The sequence below is a fragment of the Pristis pectinata genome, chromosome 12 (genome assembly GCF_009764475.1).
Source record: "Pristis pectinata isolate sPriPec2 chromosome 12, sPriPec2.1.pri, whole genome shotgun sequence".
Lineage (NCBI taxonomy): Eukaryota > Metazoa > Chordata > Chondrichthyes > Rhinopristiformes > Pristidae > Pristis > Pristis pectinata.
In genome coordinates, this window is record NC_067416.1 from 303,143 (window position 1) to 323,528 (window position 20,386).

Here is a 20,386-nt window from a genome sequence, read left to right on the forward strand (position 1 = left end):
AGGAAGGATCTACAATCAATCAGATTAATTCCCGGAATCTGGTCATTGTATTTCAAGACAGTTTATGAAGACTGGGCCTCTTTCTTGAGTTTAGAAAAAATCAGAAGTGATCAATTGAAACATAAAAATTTGTTAAGGAGTTAGACAAAGTGGATGCAGGGATGATGTCTCCCTTGGTTAGTATGTCCAGAACTAATAGTCACAAGCTCAAAATAAGGAATCAGCTATTCAGGGCAGAAATGAGAAGTTTCATCACTCAGAGGGGAGTTAATCTTTGTAATCCTCTAACCCAAGGATGGTGGAAGAGCAGTTCAAAGAGAGCTACCCAACTTAATCCCACCTACAAGCACTTGGTCCATAGCCCTGCAGGTCACAGCACTTTCAGTGCACATCCTAATAACTTTTTAATGTGATAAGGTTTTCTTCCCCTTTCACCATTTCAGCCAGCAAGTTTCAGACCTCTACCATGCTCTGGCATTAAATGCCCTCATCTCCTCTCCAATAGTTTTACCAATTAATTTAAATCTATGCCTGACCCTCTCTGTTAGGGGAAGTAGATCTTCTTATTTACTCCTTCCAGGTCCTTCATGTTTATACACCCAAATTACATCACCCCTCAGCCTCATCCGCTCCAAAGAAAACAAGCCCAGCATTCCAATCTTTCGTCACAGCTAAAATTTTAAAATCCTGGCAACATTCTCTTAAATCTCCTCTGCAATGTATTCACATCTCTCCTGTAATGTGGTGACCAGAACTGTGCTCAGTACTCAATCTGGATTTTTGGATATTAAGGGAATAAAGAGGCATTGCATTAGCACAGGAAAGTGGCGCTGAAATAAAAAAAAGTTAGCCACAACATTTTAGGATAGTGGATCAGGTTGAAGGGGCTGAATGGCCTATTCCTGGTTGTATTTCTTATTTCCTTTTCTCAAAAGACATTCAGTTACTGTATACACTGTAGGATCACACAGTTACTGTATACACTGTGGGATCTCCTGTTATTATATACACTGTGGGATCTCCCATTACTGTAATAACTGTGGGACCTCTGGTACAGTAATAACTGTGGAATCTCCCATTACTGTATACGCTGGGGGACCTCTACTGTAATAACTGTGGGACCACCTGTTACTGCATACACAGTGGGATCTCCTGTTACTGTATACACTGTGGGACCTCCCGTTACTGTATACACTGTGGGACCTCCTGCTACTGTATACACTGTGGGATCTCCTGTTATTGTAGACACTGTGGGATCTCCCATTACTGTAGACACTGTGGGACCTCCTGTTATTGTAGACACTGTGGGATCTCCCGTTAAGATTTCTTTATTAGTCACATATACATTGAAACACACAGTGAAATGCACCTTTGCGTAGAATGTTCTGGGGGCAGCCTGCAAGTGTCGCCACGCTTCTGGCGCCAACATACCATGCCCACAGCTCCTAAGCCGTACGTCTTTGCAATGTGGGAGGAAATCGGAGTACAAACTCCTTACAGACAGTGGCCAGAATTGAACCTGGGTCGCTGGCGTGGTAATAGCATTACGTTAACCGCAACACTACCGTGCCGCCCACTATATACTGTATACTGTGTATTGTGTACCATTACTGTATACACTGTGGGATCTCCCGTTACTGTAGACACTGCAGGATCTCCTGTTACTGTAGACACTGTGGGATCCCCCGTTACTGTATACAGCTGTATATGGGGGTGGAAGAGACAGAGAGAGACAGAAAGAGACAGAGATGGAACATTTCAGAATGATGGCCTTTCAGTTCTGATGAAGGCCATCAACTTGAAATTTTAACTCTGTTTCTTTTTCCATAGATGCCATCTGTCCAGCACTTTCTGCTTTGTTTTGGATTTCTAGCACCTGTAGTTTTTTGATTTTCAATATTTGAGAAGCTGTGTTGGGTAACCAATGTAATGTTCTGGATGATGTGGTTACTGTACAAACTGGAATTATCCAGTTACAGCACCCAATGTGCTACATTAGCCAGCTACGATACTACATTGTGTAGTTATTTCAGACTGTGACTACCCATTTACTTCACATATCGTACTCGATTACACGGTTACTGTACACACTGTGGAATTACTTCACATGCTGTAATAAGTTACTCAGTTTCCATTCATACTGCGCTGGATTATCCAGTTCCAATATACACTTTGCTCGATTATAAAGTTACATATACAGTGAGATTACATGATTACTTCAAATGCAGTATTGGATTACCCAGTTCCTTTATGTACAGATAGAATTGGTCATTTGGACATTGGAAATGTAAAGTAAATTTCACATTCTTGGAAAGTGCCTTGTGTAAAGAACAAGGGAGAATAGACATCACTGATACAGCCTGATTCTGTTACAAACAGCTTGCACACTGACACAATGCAGCACACAAGCTGTAAGGCCTCCTCTATTCAAGCACTGAAGACAACACTGACAGTAATACAACAGCCAAGCACTCCACATCGACAAATATTTCATTAAACAGCACAGTAACAGCAGCTTGAAGTCACATGCCGCCACTTCCACTCGGGTTTTATCGCTCCAATATACAAATACAGAATAACAAATGGGGAAAAAAAAGAGACAGATGTTAAGAGGAACTTTCAGGAAAAGAGCAGATCAATTCCAAACTGTAATCTTCATGTTTATAGGGCAGGGACTGGGAGGGAAACAAATAACTTTGCATTTCATGGAAGCAGATTATCAGGGACTGGTTACAGTCTGATAGTAGCATTGTGACATTGACTATGTTTACAGCAATTTTACATCGTTAATTAAGAGAGAATTTTGCAGACATTCCTGCAGAGAGAGGCAGATCTTGGCCTGGAGCCCAAAGCAACAGGGAGCTCCTGACACTCAGCCAAAGGCAGACACAGATGGAAGTAATGTACAGTGCTGGGTCCGAGAGAGAGAGAGAGAGAGAGAGAGAGAGAGAGAGAGAGAGACAGACAGACAGACAGACAGACAGACAGACAGACAGAGACAGAGAGAGACAGAGAGAGAGACAGAGAGAGACAGAGAGAGAGAGACAGAGGAGAGAGAAGAGAAGAGAGAGAGAAGATTTTAAAAAGTTATTTCTCTTACTTACCACTTTCACTTTTTTCAATAACATCCACTACTTCCCCTGCTTTCAGGCTAATCTCAGAGTTCTCCTGCTTCTCATAGTTGGCGACCACCATATACTGATCCAGAACCATGGGCTCCGAGACAGCCTCCGAACCTGGAGTAGGGAAAAAGCAAGCTGTCAGCCAACTCGCAGCCATGGCTCCTTGCAAGCGACAGACTATTCCACTTACGATAGGCCAAATCTTTAGCACCCTTCAGCCAATCAGAACTCAAACTCAGTGTACAGAATATTCCTAAAGATCTGGCCATATAGAATCTTCCTTCCACCCCCTCCAGCTTCACCGCGTAACATTCGAATCTTCATGTTCGTGTTTAATTTAAGCTCCTTGGAGTTTTAGTCCCAAAAGAGATGTCAGCATAGGATTCAAAATATCCACAATTCTCAATTTCATCTCACACACATAATCAGAGAGAATGCCAGCAGCCGCTACAGAGACAGTTAAAAATAATAAACAGCCCGTCCCGTCTTTCTCTGCCAAGGAGAGACAAGAGGCAGTGTGGGGGATGAGAACACCAATGGTAATCGGCAGCTCCTAAAGCCTTAAATAGAAACACATGAGTGGGACGGTCCAGGGAGGGCAAGCTGTTTACATAACAGTCAGACACTGTAAAACTGCATTTCCCAGCTCTGTTATCTGATTAACTGTTTTCTTATTCAATTCCACAAAGTCATTACACAACGATTTGAATTAGAATGGAGTCTGGTTTCATACAGTATCAACAGTCTAGTCCACCTCCTCCAAAAGTTGACAAATTTGGCCTCATGTGATTCGCGAGGTACTTTCAGTGTTACTGGGCTGTGTACGTAGGCTTTTCCTGGAAGCTGTTAGAAAGTATTTATTGTCTCCTGACTGAATATCAATTACTGCCAGAATTCATTCCACTCTCATCATATTTGCCCTTTTTTACTGACAACTTCAGAGCATGCAGACCAACCTCTGTATAAAGTTACATTACTAAAGAACAAAGGCAAGAGAAAGCAGGCCCAGCCCACAGCTTCCAGCCATAGAACATATAACAGAGAACATTACAGCACAATATAGGCCCTTCGGCCCATGATGTTGTGCCGACATTTTAACCTACTCTAAGATCAATCTAACCATTCCCTCCCACATACCCCCCAATTTTTCTATCATCCGTGTGCCTAAGAGTCTCTCAAATGTCCCTAATGTATCTGCCTCTACCAGCACCCCTGGCAGCATGTTCCAGGCACCCACCGCTCTCTGTGTAAAAAAAATTCAACATCTGATATCCTCCCTGTACTTTCCTCCAATCACCTAAAAATTATGCCCCCTCTTGTTCACCACTTCCACCCTGGGAAAAAGTCTCTGGCTGTCCACTCGATTTATGCCTCTTATCATCTTGTACAACTCCATCAGGTCAAAAGAGAATAGCTTGCTATCCTCATAAGACATGCTCTCCAATCCAGGTAGCATCCTGGTAAATCTCCTCTGCACCCTTTCTAAAGCTTCCACAGCCTTCCTATAGTGAGGCAACCAGAACTGAACACAATATTCTAAGTCTAACCAGGGTTTTATAGAGCTGTAACATTACCTCACGGCTCTTGAACTCAATCCCCCGACCAATGAAGGCTAACATGCCATACGCCTTCTTAACAACCCTATCAAAGTGCACAGCAACTTTGAGGGATCTATGGACTTGGACCATAAGATCCCTCTGTTTCTCCACACTGCTAAGAATCCTGCCACTAACCCTGTATTCTGCCTTCAAATTCAACCTTCCAAAGTGAATCACTTCACACTTTACCGGGTTGAACTCCATCTAGCACTTCTCAGCCCGGCTTTGCATCCTATCAATGTTCCGTTGTAACCCTTGACAACCTTCCACACTATCCACACCACCACCAACCTTCGTGTCATCTGCAAATTTACTAACCCACCCTTCCACTTCCTCATCCAAGTCATTTGTAAAAATCACAAACAGCAAGAGTCCCAGAACAGATACCTGCGGAACACCACTGGTCACCAACCTCCAGGTAGAATACACAGCATCTACAACTACCCTCTGCCTTCTATGGGCAAGCCAATTCCAAATTCACACAGCCAAGTTTCCCTGGGTCCCATGCCTCCCGACCTTCTGAATGAGCCTATCATGGTGAACCTTATCAAATGCCTTACTAAAGTCTATATGCGTCACATTCACTGCTCTACCCTCATCAATGTGTTTTGTCACATCCTCAAAGAATTCAATCAGGCCCATGAGGAATGACCTGCCCCTCACAAAGCTATGCTGTCTACCCCTAATCAGACTACGCTTCTCCAAATGCTCATAAATCCTGCCTCTAAGAATCTTCTCCAGTAATTTGCCCACCACTGAAGTAAGACTCACTTGTCTATAATTCCCAGAGTTATCCCTATTCCCTTTCTTGAACAATGGAATAACATTTGCCACCCTCCAATCATCTGGCACTACTCCTGTGGACAGTGAGGATGCAAAGATCATCGCCATGGGCTCAGAAATCTCTTCCCTCGCTTCCTGTAGTATCCTGGGATATATCTCATCCGTCCCCAGGGACCTATCTATCCTAATGTTTTTAAAAAGTTCCAACACATCCTCCTTCTAAACATCGACATGTTCTAGCTTATCAGCCTGTTTTACGTTCAAGGTCTCTCTCATAGGTGAATACTGAAGCAAAGTATTCATTAAGGACCTCCCCCAACTCCTTCAACTCCAGACACACGTTTCCTCCTCTATCCCGAATCAGTCCTACCTTCACTCTAGTATTTTCCTTAATCATTTTGTCCAAGGCCTTCTCATTCCCCCTTCTAACTCTCCTAAGTCCATTCTTAAGCTCCTTCCTGGCTACCTTGTGACTGTCTGATCCTTGCTTCCTAAACCTTAAGTAAGCTTCTTTCTTCCTCTTCACTAGATATTCCGCATCTCTTGTCAACCATGGTTCCTTCACCCTTCTATACTTTTACTGCCTCAATGGGACAAGCCTATCCAGAACCCCATGCAAATACTCCCTAAACAACCTCCACATTTCTGTTGTGCAATTCCCCGAGAACATCTGTTCCCAATTTACACTCCCAAGTTCCTGCCTAATAGCATCATAATTCCTCCTCCCCAATTAAATACTTTCCCATACCATCTGCTCCTATCCACAATTAAACTAATTTGGCAGGGGGAAGGAAACAAGAACATTAGGATAGAGGAAGAGGTATACAGGAACAAGTCCAAGACAGTGTGCAGTGAAGATGGTAAGAAGGACGGGCAGGTGAAAAGACAGGATAATTTGCTGAATGACAGAGATACAGAAAAATCGGGAGCAGATACTGGTCTAAATGTACTATATTTAAATGCACGTAGCATTAGGAATAAAGTGGATGACCTAGTGGCACAGCTACAGATGAAAAAAAAATGACATTGTGGCAATCACTGAGTCATGGCTTACTGACGGATGTGATTGGGAACTGAATGTCTAGGGGTACACAGCGTATAGGAAAGATAGGCGGGTAGGCAGAGGGGGTGGTGTGGCCCTAATGGTTAGTAATGATATAAAATCAATAGAGAGAAGAGACATAGGGTCAGAAGGAGTGGAATCCTTATGGGTGGAGCTAAGAAATGGCAAGGGTAAAAGGACAATAATAGCAGTTATATATAGGCCCCCTAACAGCAGCCGGGATGTGGACTGTAAGTTACAGCTAGAAATAGAAAAGGCATGTCGGGGGACAATGTCAAGATAATTATGGGGGATTTTAACTGAAGGTAGATTGGGAAAGCGAGGAAGGCAGTAGATCTCAGGAGAGCGAGTTTGTGGAGTGTCTACAGGATGGCTTTTTGGAGCAACTTGATGAGGCCACCAGGGGATCGGCTGTTTTGGATTGGGCGCTGTGTAATGAACCTGAGGTGATTAGGGAACTAAATGTAAAGGAACCATTAGGAACCAGCGATCACAATATGGTTGAGTTCAGTTTCAAATTTGAAAAGGAGAAGCTGATATCAGATGTGTCAATATTTCAGTGGAACAAAGGAAATTACAGTGGCATGAGAGGAACTGGCCCAAATTGATTGGAAGAGTAAGCTAGTTGGAGGGACGGCAGAGCGGAAATGAATGGAATTTCTACAAGAAATAAGGAAAATGCAGGATAGATATATTCCAAGAAAAAAGATTACGAATGGAAAAATGGCACAATTGTGGATAACGAGAGAGGTGAAGGCTAAAATAAAACAAGGGAGGGCATACAAAGAAGCAAAAATTAGTGGGAAAGCAAAAGACTGGGAAACTTTTTAAAAACTTACAGAAAGAAACTAAGAAGGTCATTAGGAAAGAAAAGATGAATTATGAAAGGAAGTTGGCAGATAACATTCAAAACGATACTAAGAGTTTTTTTTAAATATATGAAGAGTAAAAGAGAGACAAGGGTTGATATAGGACCAATTGAAAACGGTGCAGGAGAGATTATAATGGATAACAGAGAGATGGCAGAGGAACTAAACGAGTATTTTGCATCGGTCTTCACTGTGGAGCATAACAGTAAGATACCTGACAGTCAGGGGTCTCAGGGGATAGAACTGAGTTCAGTCAAGATCACCAGAGAGAAGGTGCTAGGGGAGCTAAATGGACTAAAAACAGATAAGTCTCCCTGACCAGATGAGATGCACCCTTGGGTTCTGAAGGAAGTGGCTTTAGAGATTGCGGAGGCATTGGTGATAATTTTCCAGGAATCAATAGACTCCGGCATGGTTCCAGAGGACTGGAGGGTCGCAAATGTAGTTCCACTGTATAAGAAAGGTGGGAGGCAGCATAAAGGAAATTACAGACCTATTAGTCTGACATCGGTGGTGGGAAAGATATTGGAATCGATCCTCAAGGATGAGGTTATGGAATACCTAGAGGTGCAAGGCAAGATAGGTCCAAGCCAGCATGGGTTTCGTGAAGGGAAGATCCTGCTTCACCAACCTCTTGGAGTTTTTCGAGGAAATCTCAGGTAGGGTGGATAAGGGAGAGGTTGTAGATGCTGTGTATTTAGACTTTCAAAAGGCTTTCGACAAGGTGCCGCACAAGAGGCTGATTAATAAGATGAGAGCTCATGGAATTACAGGTAGGATATTAGAATGGGTGGAGCATTGGCCGGTAGGCAGAAAGCAAAGGGTGGGAATAAAGGGATCCTGTTCTGGTTGGCTACCGGTTACTAGTGGTGTTCCGCAGGGGTCGGTGTTGGGCCCGCTTCTTTTTACTTTGTACATTAATGATTTGGATGATGGACTAGATGGTTTTGTGGCTAAGTTTGCAGATGACACCAAGATAGGTGGAGGAGTAGGGAATATTGAAGAAACAGGAAGGTTGCAGAGAGACTTCGATAGTTTAGGTGAATGGGCAAAGAAATGGCAGATGAGATTCAATGTTGAGAAATGTGCCGTTGTACACTTTGGAAAAAGAAATAAACGGGCAGATTATTATCTAGAAGGGGAGAAAATTCAAAGTACAGAAGTACAAAGGGACTTGGGGGTACTCGTGCAGGATACCCTAAAGGTTAACCACCAGGTCGGATCGGCGGTAAAGAAAGTGAATGCTGTGTTGGCATTCATTTCGAGAGCTATAGTGTATAAAAGTAGGGAAGTGTTGATGAGGCTCTATGGAGCACTGGTGAGGCCTCATTTGGAATACTGTGTCCAGTTTTGGGCCCCATATCTTAGGAAGGATGTACTGATGTTGGAGAGGGTTCAGAAGAGATTTACAAGGATGATTCCTGGAATGAAAGGGCTTACTTATGATGAGCGTTTGTCGGCTCTTGGACTGTACTCACTGGCGTACAGGAGAATGAGATGGGACCTCACAGAAACATTTAGAATGTTGAAAGGACTAGACAGAGTAGATGTGGTTAAGCTGTTTCCCTTGGTGGATGAGTCCAGGACTAGAGAGCACAATCTTAGAATTAGAGGGTACCGGTTTAGAACAGAAATGAGGAGAAATCTCTTGAGCCAGAGGGTAGTGAAATTATGGAATTCTTTGCCACGTACAGCTGTGGAGGCCCAATCATTGAGGGTGTTTAAGGAGGAGATAGATTGGTATCTAATTAGTCATGGTATCAAGGGATATGTGGATAAGGCCAGAATTTGGGGCTAGATAGGAATAGTTTTTAGTTTAGCTCATGGATCATACTTGATGGGCCGAATGGCCTACTTCTGCTCCTTTGTCTTGTGATCACTCTCCAAGGCAAGGGTAATGGTCAGGCAGTTATGGTCACTGTCTCCGAGGGATCTGAAACCTGATAGGCTCATTGCCTAGTACCAGGTCCAGTATGGCCTCTCCTCATAATGTGTCAGGAATCCTTCCTGGACACACCAAACTCCCAATCTGTTCCTCAGTGTCTCTGTTGCTACTGGGGGGTCTATAGAATACTCACGATAAAGTGATTGCCCCCTTCCTATTTCTGACCTCCACCCACACTGACTCAGTAAATGATCCCTCCAGGACATCTTCCCTTTCTGCAGCTGTGATACAATCCCTGATTAGCAATGCCACCCACCACCTCTTTTGAAACATCTAAACTCCAGAACATCCAGCAGCCATTCCTGCCCTTGTGACAGCCAAGTCTCTGTAACGGCCACAACATCATAGTTCCACGTACTGACCCATGCTCTAAGTTCATCACCCTTGTTCCTGATACTTCTTGCATTAAAATAGACAAGAATCCAACTGACTGCAATTTTGCCATATCAACTGCCTATCCTTCCTCACAGTCTTTCTATGCGCTGCATCAACCTGTACACTACCTGCCCCATCCTCTGACCTATCACTTGGGTTCCCATCCCCCTGCCAAACTAGTTTAAATCCTCCACAACAACTCTAGCAAACCTATCCGCAAGGATATTGGTCCCCCTCCAGTTCAGGTGTAACCCATCCCTTTCGTACAGATCATACCTTCCCCAGACGTTGAGTTCAACCTTCACATAAATACACCCAAGAACAAACACCTTCCCTCATTCCAATGCACCTTAAATCCAAAGTAATTTGATCAACTATTCCCGAGTTCCCCTACATAACTGTGGGAGCTTCTCGTCACAAGCTGCCAGCTCCACACCAGTTTAATCACACCAATATACAGGCAGTCCCCGGGTTACGTAAGGGTTCTGTTCCTGAGAAATATCCATAACCTGATTTCTCCATAGTCAGAAATGTCAGTTTTCTATCACGAGCCCTAACATATCGTTCTACGTACACTTGCTATAATTCTTTCATTCCATCAGATATTTACCCCAACACTACCATAATTAAACTAATGGAATATAAACTATATCCAGTCATTAATGAACGCACAAATCTATGTATAATTAAAAAAAGCTTCAAAAATATATGGGAGAATGTGCTTAATGTTGGATTTCTATAAATCAGGTCATCTGTAACCTGGCGAGCCCCTATACAAATACATGATAACAAATGGGAACATAAGAGACAGATGTTAATCAGAACTTTACCGGAGAATAGATGAACAAACTGTAATTTTCATGTTTACAGGACAGGAATGGGTTGATGAAAGTCTTGTGCGGGGCTCCATAAATAAAGCAGAGGCAATCAATGCTTTGGTGGGCTTAAAGGTGGATAAATCCCCAGGAAAGGATGTAATTTATCACCTCTTTGCAAAAAATTTGCTCCTCAAGTTCGTATTAAATCTTTCACCTCTCACCGTAAACCTATGCCCTCTAGTTGTTCATTCCCCAACCTGGGAAAAAGACTGAGTGCATTCACCTAAGTATGCCCCTCATGATTTTATACACCTCTAATAATATCACCTCCATAAGACCATACTCATGATTGTGTGGCCAGATTCCACTCTAACCCCATCTGCAAGTTTGCAGATGATACCACCGTAGTGGGCTGTATCTCAAATAACGATGAGTCAGAGTACAGGAAGGAGATAGAGAGCCTAGTGACATGGTGTCATGAAAACAACCTTTCCCTCAGTGTCAGCAAAACAAAAGAGCTGGTCATTGACTTCAGGAAGATGGTAGTACACATGCGCCTATCTACATCAATAGTGCTGAAAGGGTTGAGAGTTTCAAGTTCCCAGGAGTGAACATCACCAATAGCCTGTCCTGGTCCAGCTACGTAGATGCCACGGCCGAGAAAGCTCAGCAGCGCCTCTACTTCCTCGGGAGGCTAAAAGGCCCGAACCATTTTTATCGACGCACCATAGAAAGCATCTTATCTGGATGCATCATGACATGGTATGGCAACTGCTCTGCCCATGACCGCAAGAGACTGCAGAGAGTTATTGGACACAGCTCAGCACATCACAGAAACCAGCCTCCCCTCCATGGATTCTGTCTATACTTCTCGCTGCCTCAGTAAAGCAGCCAGCATAATCAAAGACTCCACCAATCCCGGACATTATCTCTTCTCCCATCTCCCTTTGGGCAGAAGATCTGTAACCACCGTGAAGTGCTTTGAGAGGTTGGTCATGGCACGCATTAACTCCAGCCTACCAGACAACCTGGACCTATTGCAATTCGCCTATCGGCGAAACAGGTCTACAGCGGATGCCATCTCCCTGGCCCTACACTCAGCTCTGGAGCATCTGGACAGTAAAGACACATACGTTAGACTATTGTTTATTGACTATTGCTCTGCTTTCAATACAATAATTCTATTTTCAATCTTTTTATTAATTTTCAAATTAATACAGATTAATACATATAACATCGGTAATTATACACGTAATACAAAGAGATCGGGAGGACAATCATCACATATATAGTCATAAAGAATAAAAAATATATTCTAGGCCCCACGGTTTCTTAGTAAACGAATAAGAGAAAGACAAAGATTTATTGTATTAAAAAAAAACAAATCGAAAAAAGTTATAAGTAATAAAACAAAACAAACTAAAAAAAAATTTCAAAAGAAAATAAAAATGGACTGATATTTCTCGATGAACAAGCAGCATTATTATGTCGTCAACTCCGCTCCTCTAAGTTCAAAGATTATTGAAAAAGGATCTATATCATATGAAGATATTGAATGAATGGACTCCAAACTTACTCAAATTTAAGCAAAGAATCGACAGTGCCACTCTTAATTTTTTCTAATTTTAAACATGATATAGTTTGAGAAAACTATTGAAAAGTAGTGGGAGGTATTAGATCCTTCCATTTAAACAAAATGGATCGCTTGGCCGTTAACGTAACAAAGGCAATCATACCATAGAACCATAGAAAACTACAGCACAGAAAACAGGCCATTCGACCGTTCTAGTCTGTGCCGAAACATTATTCTGCTAGTCCCATTTACCTGCCCCCAGCCCATATCCCTCCAGACCTCTCTCGTCCATGTATCTATCCAATTTACTCTTCAAAGTTAAGAGCGAGCCCGCATTTACCACATCAGATGGCAGCCCATTCCACACTCCCACCACTCTGAGTGAAGAAGTCCTCTCTAATGTTCCCCCTAAACCTTTCCCCTTTCACCCTAAAGCCATGTCCTCTCGTACTTATCTCTCCTAATCCAGGTGGAAAGAGCCTACTTGCATTAACTCTGTCTATGCCCCTCATCATTTTGTAAACCTCTATCATATCTCCCTCATTCTTCTCCGCTCCAAGGAATAAAGTCCTAACATGCTCAATCTTTCCCTGTGACCCAACTCCTGAAGACCCGGCAACATTCCAGTAAATCTCCTCTGCACACTTTCAATCTTACTGACATCCTTCCTGTAGTTCGGCGACCAGAACTGCACACAATATTCCAAATTTGGTCTCACCAATGACTTATACAACCTCACCAAAACATTCCAACTCCTATACTCAATACTTTGATTTATAAATGCCAGGATGCCAAAAGCCTTTTTTACAACCCTGGCTATCTGTGACTCTACTTTCAAGGAATTATGTATCTGAACTCCCAGATCCCTTTGTTCCTCCGCACTCCTCAATGCCCTACCATTTACTGTGTATGTCCTACCTTGATTTGTCCTTCCAAAACGCGACACCTCAGACTTGTCTGCATCAAATTCCATCTGCCATTTTCTGGACCATTTTTCCATTTGGTCCAGATCCCTCTGCAAGCTTTGAAAGCCTTCCTCACTGTCCACTGCACCTCCAATCTTAGTGTCATCCGCAAATTTACTAATCCAGTTTACCACATTATCGTCTAGATCATTGCTATATACAACAAACAACAATGGCCCCAACACAGATCCCTGAAGCACACCACTAGTCACAGGCCTCCAATGTGAGAAACAACCATCCACAACCACTCTCTGTCTTCTCCCACTCAGCCAATTTCGAATCCAGTTTACAACCTTTCCATGGATACCCATTGACTGAACCTTCTGAACTAATCTCCCATGTGGGACCTTGTCAAAGGCCTTACTAGAGTCTATGTAGACAACATCCACAGCCCTACCTTCATCTACTTTCTTAGTGACCTCCTCAAAAAACTCCACAAGATTCGTTAAACACGATCTACCACACACAAAGCCATGCTGACTATCGTTAATCAACCCTTGGCTGTCCAAATACTTATGTCCTATCTCTCAGAACACCTTCCAATAATTTACCCACTACTGATGTCAGGCTCACTGACCTGTAAGTACCTGGTTTACTCTTCGAGCCTTTCATAAACAATTGAACAACATGAGCTATCCTCCAGTCCTCTGGCACCTCACCCGTGGCTAAGACATTTTAAATAAATCTGCCAGGGCCCCTGCAATTTCTCTCTCAACTAGTCTCTCTCAAGGTCCGAGGAAATATTTTGTCAGGCCCAGGGGATTTATCTACCTTTATTTGCTGTAAAGCATCAAGTATCTCCTCCTCTTTAATCTCTATATGTTCCATGACACTCGTGCTTGTTTCCCTTCCTTCCATATCCATGATGCCAGTTTCCTGAGTAAATACTGATGCAAAAAAACTGTTTAAGAGCTCCCCCATCTCCTGAGGCTCCACACATATATGACCACTCTGATCCTCTAGGAGACCAATTCTGTCTCTTACTATCCTTTTGCTCTTAATATACCCGTAGAAACCCTTTGGGTTTACCTTCACATTATCTGCCAAAGCAGCCTCATGTCTTCTTTTTGCCTTCCTGATTTCCTTCTTTAGTATTTTCTTACATTTCCTGTACTCTTCAAGTACCTCGTCCGTTCCTAGTTGCCTATACCTGCTATACACCTCTCTCTTTTTCTTAACCAGAGAACCAATATCCCTTGAAAACCAAGGTTCCCTATGCTTGTTAACTTTGCCTTTAATCCTGACAGGAACATACAAACTCTGCACTCTCAAAATTTCGTCTTTGAACGCTTTCCATTTACTGAGCTTTCCCAATCCACCCTACCTAGATCCTTTCTCATTTCCACAAAATTGGACTTTCTCCAATTTAGAACCTCCACTCGAGGACCAGACCAATCCTCATGCATAATTAACTTGAAACTAATTGCATTATGGTCACTGGACCCAAAATGCTCACCTACACATACTCCTGTCACCTGACTCGCCCGGTTCCCTAATAGGAGATCAAGTATTGCATTCTCTCTCGTTGGGAACTCTATATATTGATTCAGAAAACTTTCCTGAACACATTTGACAAATTACAAGCCATCCAGCCCTTTCACAGTGTGGGAGTCGCAGTCAATACGTGGAAAGTTAAAATCCCCTACTATTACAACTTGCTGTTTCTTACATCGGTCTGCTATCTCCCTACAGATTTGTTCCTCCAATTCTCTCTGACTATTGGGCGGCCTATAATACAACCCTATTAGTGTGGCCACACCTCTCCTGTTCCTCAGCTCCACCCATATGGCCTCTGTAGACGAGCCCTCCGGGCTGTCCTGTCTAAGCACAGCCGTGATCTGTTCCCTGACCAGTATTGCCACTCCTCCCTCTTTCATCCCTCCCCCTCTATCACGTCTGAAACAACGGAACCCTGGAACATTAAGCTGCCAGTCCTGCCCTTCCTGCAACCATGTCTCACTAATAGCAATAACATCGTAATCCCACGTGCCAATCCACGCCCTAAGCTCATCCGCCTGACCTACAATACTCCTTGCATTGAAGTAGATGCACCTGAGAACATTACTATCATGTACAAACCTTTGATTTCTGTCTATACCTGCAGACCTCGCACGATCACTTTCCTCCTCACTTTCTTCTCTAACACTCTGGTTCCCCTTCCCCTGCAAATCTCGTTTAAACCCACCGGAGCAGCACTAGCAAACCTACCCGCAAGTATGTTAGTCCCCTTCCAGTTCAGGTGTAAACCGTCCCTTCGGAACAGATCCCACCTTCCCTGGAACAAAGCCCAATTATCCAGAAACCTGAAGCCCTCCCTCCTGCACCAACTCCTTAGCCACGTATTTAGCTGCATGATCCTCCTATTTCTAGCCTCACTAGCACGTGGCACTGGTAGAAATCCTGAGATTGCAACCTTGGAGGTCCTGTCCTTTAACTTTGCACCTAATTCCCTCAACTCTCTTTGCAGGACCTCCTCCTTCTTCCTATCCACATCATTGGTCCCAACATGGACCACGACATCTGGCTGCTCACCCTCCCTCCTGAGAATATCAAGGACTCGATCTGACATATCACAGACCCTGGCACCAGGGAGGCAACAGACCATCTGGGATTCTCGATCTCTCCCACAGAATCTCCTATCTGTCCCCCTAACTATTGAATCCCCTATCACAACTGCTCTCCTCTTTACCCTCCCTCCTATTTGAGATGAGGGTCCCGCCTCGGTGCCAGAGACTCGACCACAACTTGTCCCTGGTAGGTATTCCTCACCAGCAGTATCCAGAACGGTATACTTATTGTTGATGGGAACGGCCACAGGGGTGCACTGCTCCTTCTGTCTAATCCCCTTCCCTTTCCTAACAGTCACCCAGCTACCTGCCTCTTGACTTTTAGGTGTAACTATCTCCCTGAAACTCCTATCTATGTCTGCCTCTACCTCCCGAATGATCCGAAGATCATCCAGCTCCAGCTCCAGTTTGCCAGGAGCTGCAGCTGGATGCACCTTTTACAGGTGTAGTCATCAGGGACAAGTGTGCTGTCCCTGACTTCCCACATACTGCATTCGGAGCACACAACTGCCCTAGCTGCTTCCTTCATTACCCAAACCGACTTTAATTAACTTAAAGGAACTTTTAACGACAAGCAGCAGCAGATAAGTGGCCAGATTCCATCATTGGTAGCCCAAAAATTGCAGTGATTGGGTGTTGTAAATCAATATTCAATACAGATAAAATAATGTTAAAAATGTCTTTCCAATATTTTTCCAAAAGAGGACAGGACCAAATCATATGTGTCAGGGAAGCCACCTCCGAATTACATCTATCACATACAGGATTTATATGGTGATAAAAACAGGCTAGCTTGTCCTTCGACATATGGGTCCTGTGAACCACCTTAAATTGTATCAAAGAGTGTCTGACACACATTGAAGATGTATTAACTAATTGAAGAATTTTCTTCCATGTCTCTGCAGGTAAAAGTATCTGGAGATCTCTTTCCCATTCATTAATTTTATCAAGAGTCTCTGGACGTATTTTCATAATTAGATCATAAATTATTGCTATCAAGCCCTTCTGATAGGGATTAAAACCTAAAACTTTTGTCGTAATTTCAATTTTATATGAAGTCGAAAAAGAAGGCATAGTAACTTTTAAAAAAATTTCTAATCTGTAAGTATCGAAAAAGTGTGATCTAGGCAAATTGTATTTATTAGACAACTGTTCAAAAGATAAAAAACAGTTATCAATGAATAAATCAAGGAAACATGTTATTCCCTTCATTTTCCATAAAGAAAAAGCTGAGTCGATTCTGAATGGTTGAAAGAAAAAATTAGATTGAATGGGGCTTGACAAGTTAAATTTATTCAATCTAAAGAATTTACGGAATTGAAACCATATTTGTATTGTATGTTTAACTATTGGGTTAGTCATATGTTGACTGAATTTAGTAAGTGCAAAAGGGAGTGAGGCTCCTAAAATAGAAACTAATGAAAATCCTTGCACTGATTCATCCTCAAGGTATACCCATTTGGGACATTGAATTACATCTAAATCTTGTGCCCAAAAAATTAAATATCTGATATTAATTGCCCAGTAATATAATCTAAAGTTAGGCAAAGCCATGCCACCATCCTTTCTTAATTTTTGTAAATATTTCTTACTTAACCTTGGGTTTTTATTCTGCCATATATATGAAAGAATTTTAGAATCAATAGTGTCAAAAAAGATTTCGAGATGAAAGTTGGAATCGCCTGAAATAGATATAGAAATTTTAGTAAAATATTCATCTTAACCGCATTAATTCGGCCTATCAATGATAGAGATAATGGGGACCATTTCACAAATATTTGTTTAACGTGATCAATTAAAGGTAACAGGTTAACTTTAAACAGGTCCTTATGCTTCTTGATAATTTTAACACCAAAATACATAAAATGGTCTGTTTCTAATCTAAATGGTAATTGCCTATAAATTGGGGGTTGCTTATTTAATGGAGAGAGTTCACTCTTATTAAGATTTAATCTATAACCAGAAAAAACGCTAAACTGAGCAAGCAGTGATAATACTGCAGGGATGGATTACTCCGGGTTAGAAATATAAAGTACTCAAGTCATCTGCATATAGAGATACCTTGCTATTATTGTCACTTGTACCGAGGTGCAGTGAAAAGCTTGTTTTACAAACCGATCGTACAGGTCAATTCATTACACAGTGCAGTTACATTGACCTATAGTCAATAAACAATAGTTTATTGTTTATTGCCAACAATAGTTCTTGTTTATTGACTACAGCTCTGCCTTCAATACAATAATTCCAAGCAAGCTTGTCACCAAACTCCGAGACCTAGGACTCAACACCTCCCTCTGTAACTGGATCCTTAACTTTCTAACAAACAGACCACAATCAGTGAGGATAGGCAGCAATACCTCCGGCACGATTATTCTCAACACTGGTGTCCCACAAGGCTGTGTCCTCAGCCTTCTACTCTACTCCCTATACGCTCATGACTGTGTGGCCAGATTCTGCTCTAACTCCATCTACAAGTTTGCAGATGATACCACCGTTGTAGGCCATATCTCAAACAGCGATGAGTTGGAGTACAGGAAGGACATAAAGAGCTTAGTGGAATGGTGTCGTGACAACAACCTTTCCCTCAATGTCAACAAAACAAAAGAGCTGGTCATTGACTTCAGGAAAGGGGGCGGTGTACATGCACCTGTCGACATCAATGGTGCTGAGGTCGAGAGGGTTAAGAGCTTCAAGTTCCTGGGTGTGAACATCACCAACAGCCTGTCCTGATTAAATCACGTAGATGCCACAGCCAAGAAAGCTCACCAGCGCCTCTACTTCCTCTAAAGAAATTTGGTTTGACCCCTTTGACTCTCACCAACTTTTACAGATACACCATGGAAAGCATCCTACCTGGATGTATCACGGCTTGGTACGGCAACTGCTCTGCCCAGGACTGCAAGAAGCTGCAGCGAGTTATGGACACAGCCCAGCGCTTCATGGACACCAGCCTCCCCTCCTTGGACTCTGCTTTACCTCCCGTTCTCTTGGTGAAGCAGCCAGCATAATCAAAGACCCCACCCACCCAGAACATTCTCTCTTCGCTCCTCTTCCATCGGGTAGAAGATACAGGAACCTGAGGGCACGTGCCACCAGACTTAAGGACAGGTTCTACGCCACTGTGATAAGACTGTTGAACCGTTCCCTTATACAATGAGATGGACTATGACCTCATGATCTACCTTGTTGTGACCTTGCACCTTATTGCACTGCACTTTCTCTGTAGCTGTGACACTTTACTCTGTACTATTATTGTTTTTACCTGTACTACATCAATGCACTCTATACTGACTCAATGTAACTGCACCGTGTAATGAATTGACCTGTACAATCGGTTTGTAAGACAAGCTTTTTACTGTACCTCGGTACAAGTGACAATAATAAATCAATACCAATACGAATGCCTGAAATCACATACCACCAGGTTCAAGGACAGCTTCTATACCGCTGTTATAAGATTATTGAATGGTTCCCTAGTACGATAAGATTGACTCTTGACCTCACAGTCCACCTCATTGCGGCCTTGCACTTTTTTGTCTATCTGCACTGTATTTTCTCTGTAACTGTAACACTTTGTTCAGCATTCGGTTATTGTTTTGTCTTGTACTACCTCAATGCACTGTACAATGAATTGATCTGTATGAACAGAATGCATGATTTGGTAAATTGGTAGATTTATTATTGTCACACGTACTGAGGTACAGTGAAAAACTTGTCTTGCAGACCATCCAAATCATGAAGCCTCAATGTAACTGACTATTATGCATGGCAGGAGAAGAAAGTCACGGAGATGTCCAACAGGACGACGATACGTGCAATACGATTTGGCAACACAAACACCAAAAATAAAGATCAATGCAGAAAATTGGGAGAGGACAATGTAGATTGGATAGACTGGAGATATGACGATCAAGAATATATTCCAGAGAAAGAAAAACAACATTCCATTTAGATCTGAATCTTTGGAGGTCTTGCTCCAGAACATGCACTTTTGATGACAATAATGAAAAAGTACAAGCAACACCTGTGAAGGAGGACACTGACCTTGCTGGTAATGGTTACCCTAGACTCTGAATTAACAGACCATCTCATGATAGAGGGATGTGAAAAGTTCCAATGAATTCCAAAAATGAGCTTACCAGCCAGCATTGCAAATTTGTTAAAAATGGCTGCATCTTCTGGGCAATGGTATTTTCCTGCATAAACAATCCAGTCTTCCCTCTCTCTTGATAACGTGATCAGTATGGACTGTCATAAAAACCAAGCTTTTTGGTTGAAGGTCACATAACAAGGTTTGTGGTCAGATTCAACTTCAAATCAATTGTGCAAAGCCTTAGTGTTCATTAAATTGTGGGAAGATATGAAGATCCCAGATGTCCATGCAGATATCTGCACAGCACTGCTGTATTCAGAGGGGAATACATGAACAGGATATTTAGATTTAGCAGGCTTAATAAGAGATCTTGTGGTTAAAAATCCCCAAGGAAGTAGTGACCACAATATGACAGAATTCTAGAGGGTGAGCACCACAAGACCATAACCACCATCTTCAACTTAAATAAGACTCTTATAATGAAGTGAATGAAATACACGATGATGCTGGAGGAACTCAGCAGGCCAGGCAGCATCCATGGATAAAAGCAGGCGGTGAACATTTCGGGTCAGGACCATTCTTCAGGACAGTAAATAGGAAAAGGGGAAGCCCAAT

The 20,386-nt window shown here is 42.6% G+C and overlaps 1 protein-coding gene across 4 annotated transcripts in view; it reads right to left on the bottom strand.

Moving 5' to 3' along the window:
• sh3pxd2aa (SH3 and PX domains 2Aa) overlaps positions 1–20,386 on the bottom strand; it is a 434,682-nt gene that overhangs the window by 177,912 nt on the left and 236,384 nt on the right. For 3 of the 4 annotated variants that reach the window (XM_052027259.1, XM_052027258.1, XM_052027260.1), the window contains one exon: positions 3,105–3,236. In XM_052027259.1, the coding sequence (XP_051883219.1) occupies positions 3,105–3,236 (132 nt within the window). Of the gene's footprint in view, positions 1–3,104; positions 3,237–3,543; positions 3,628–20,386 lie in introns of those variants that run through there. The other variant, XM_052027261.1, reaches the window with a different exon arrangement.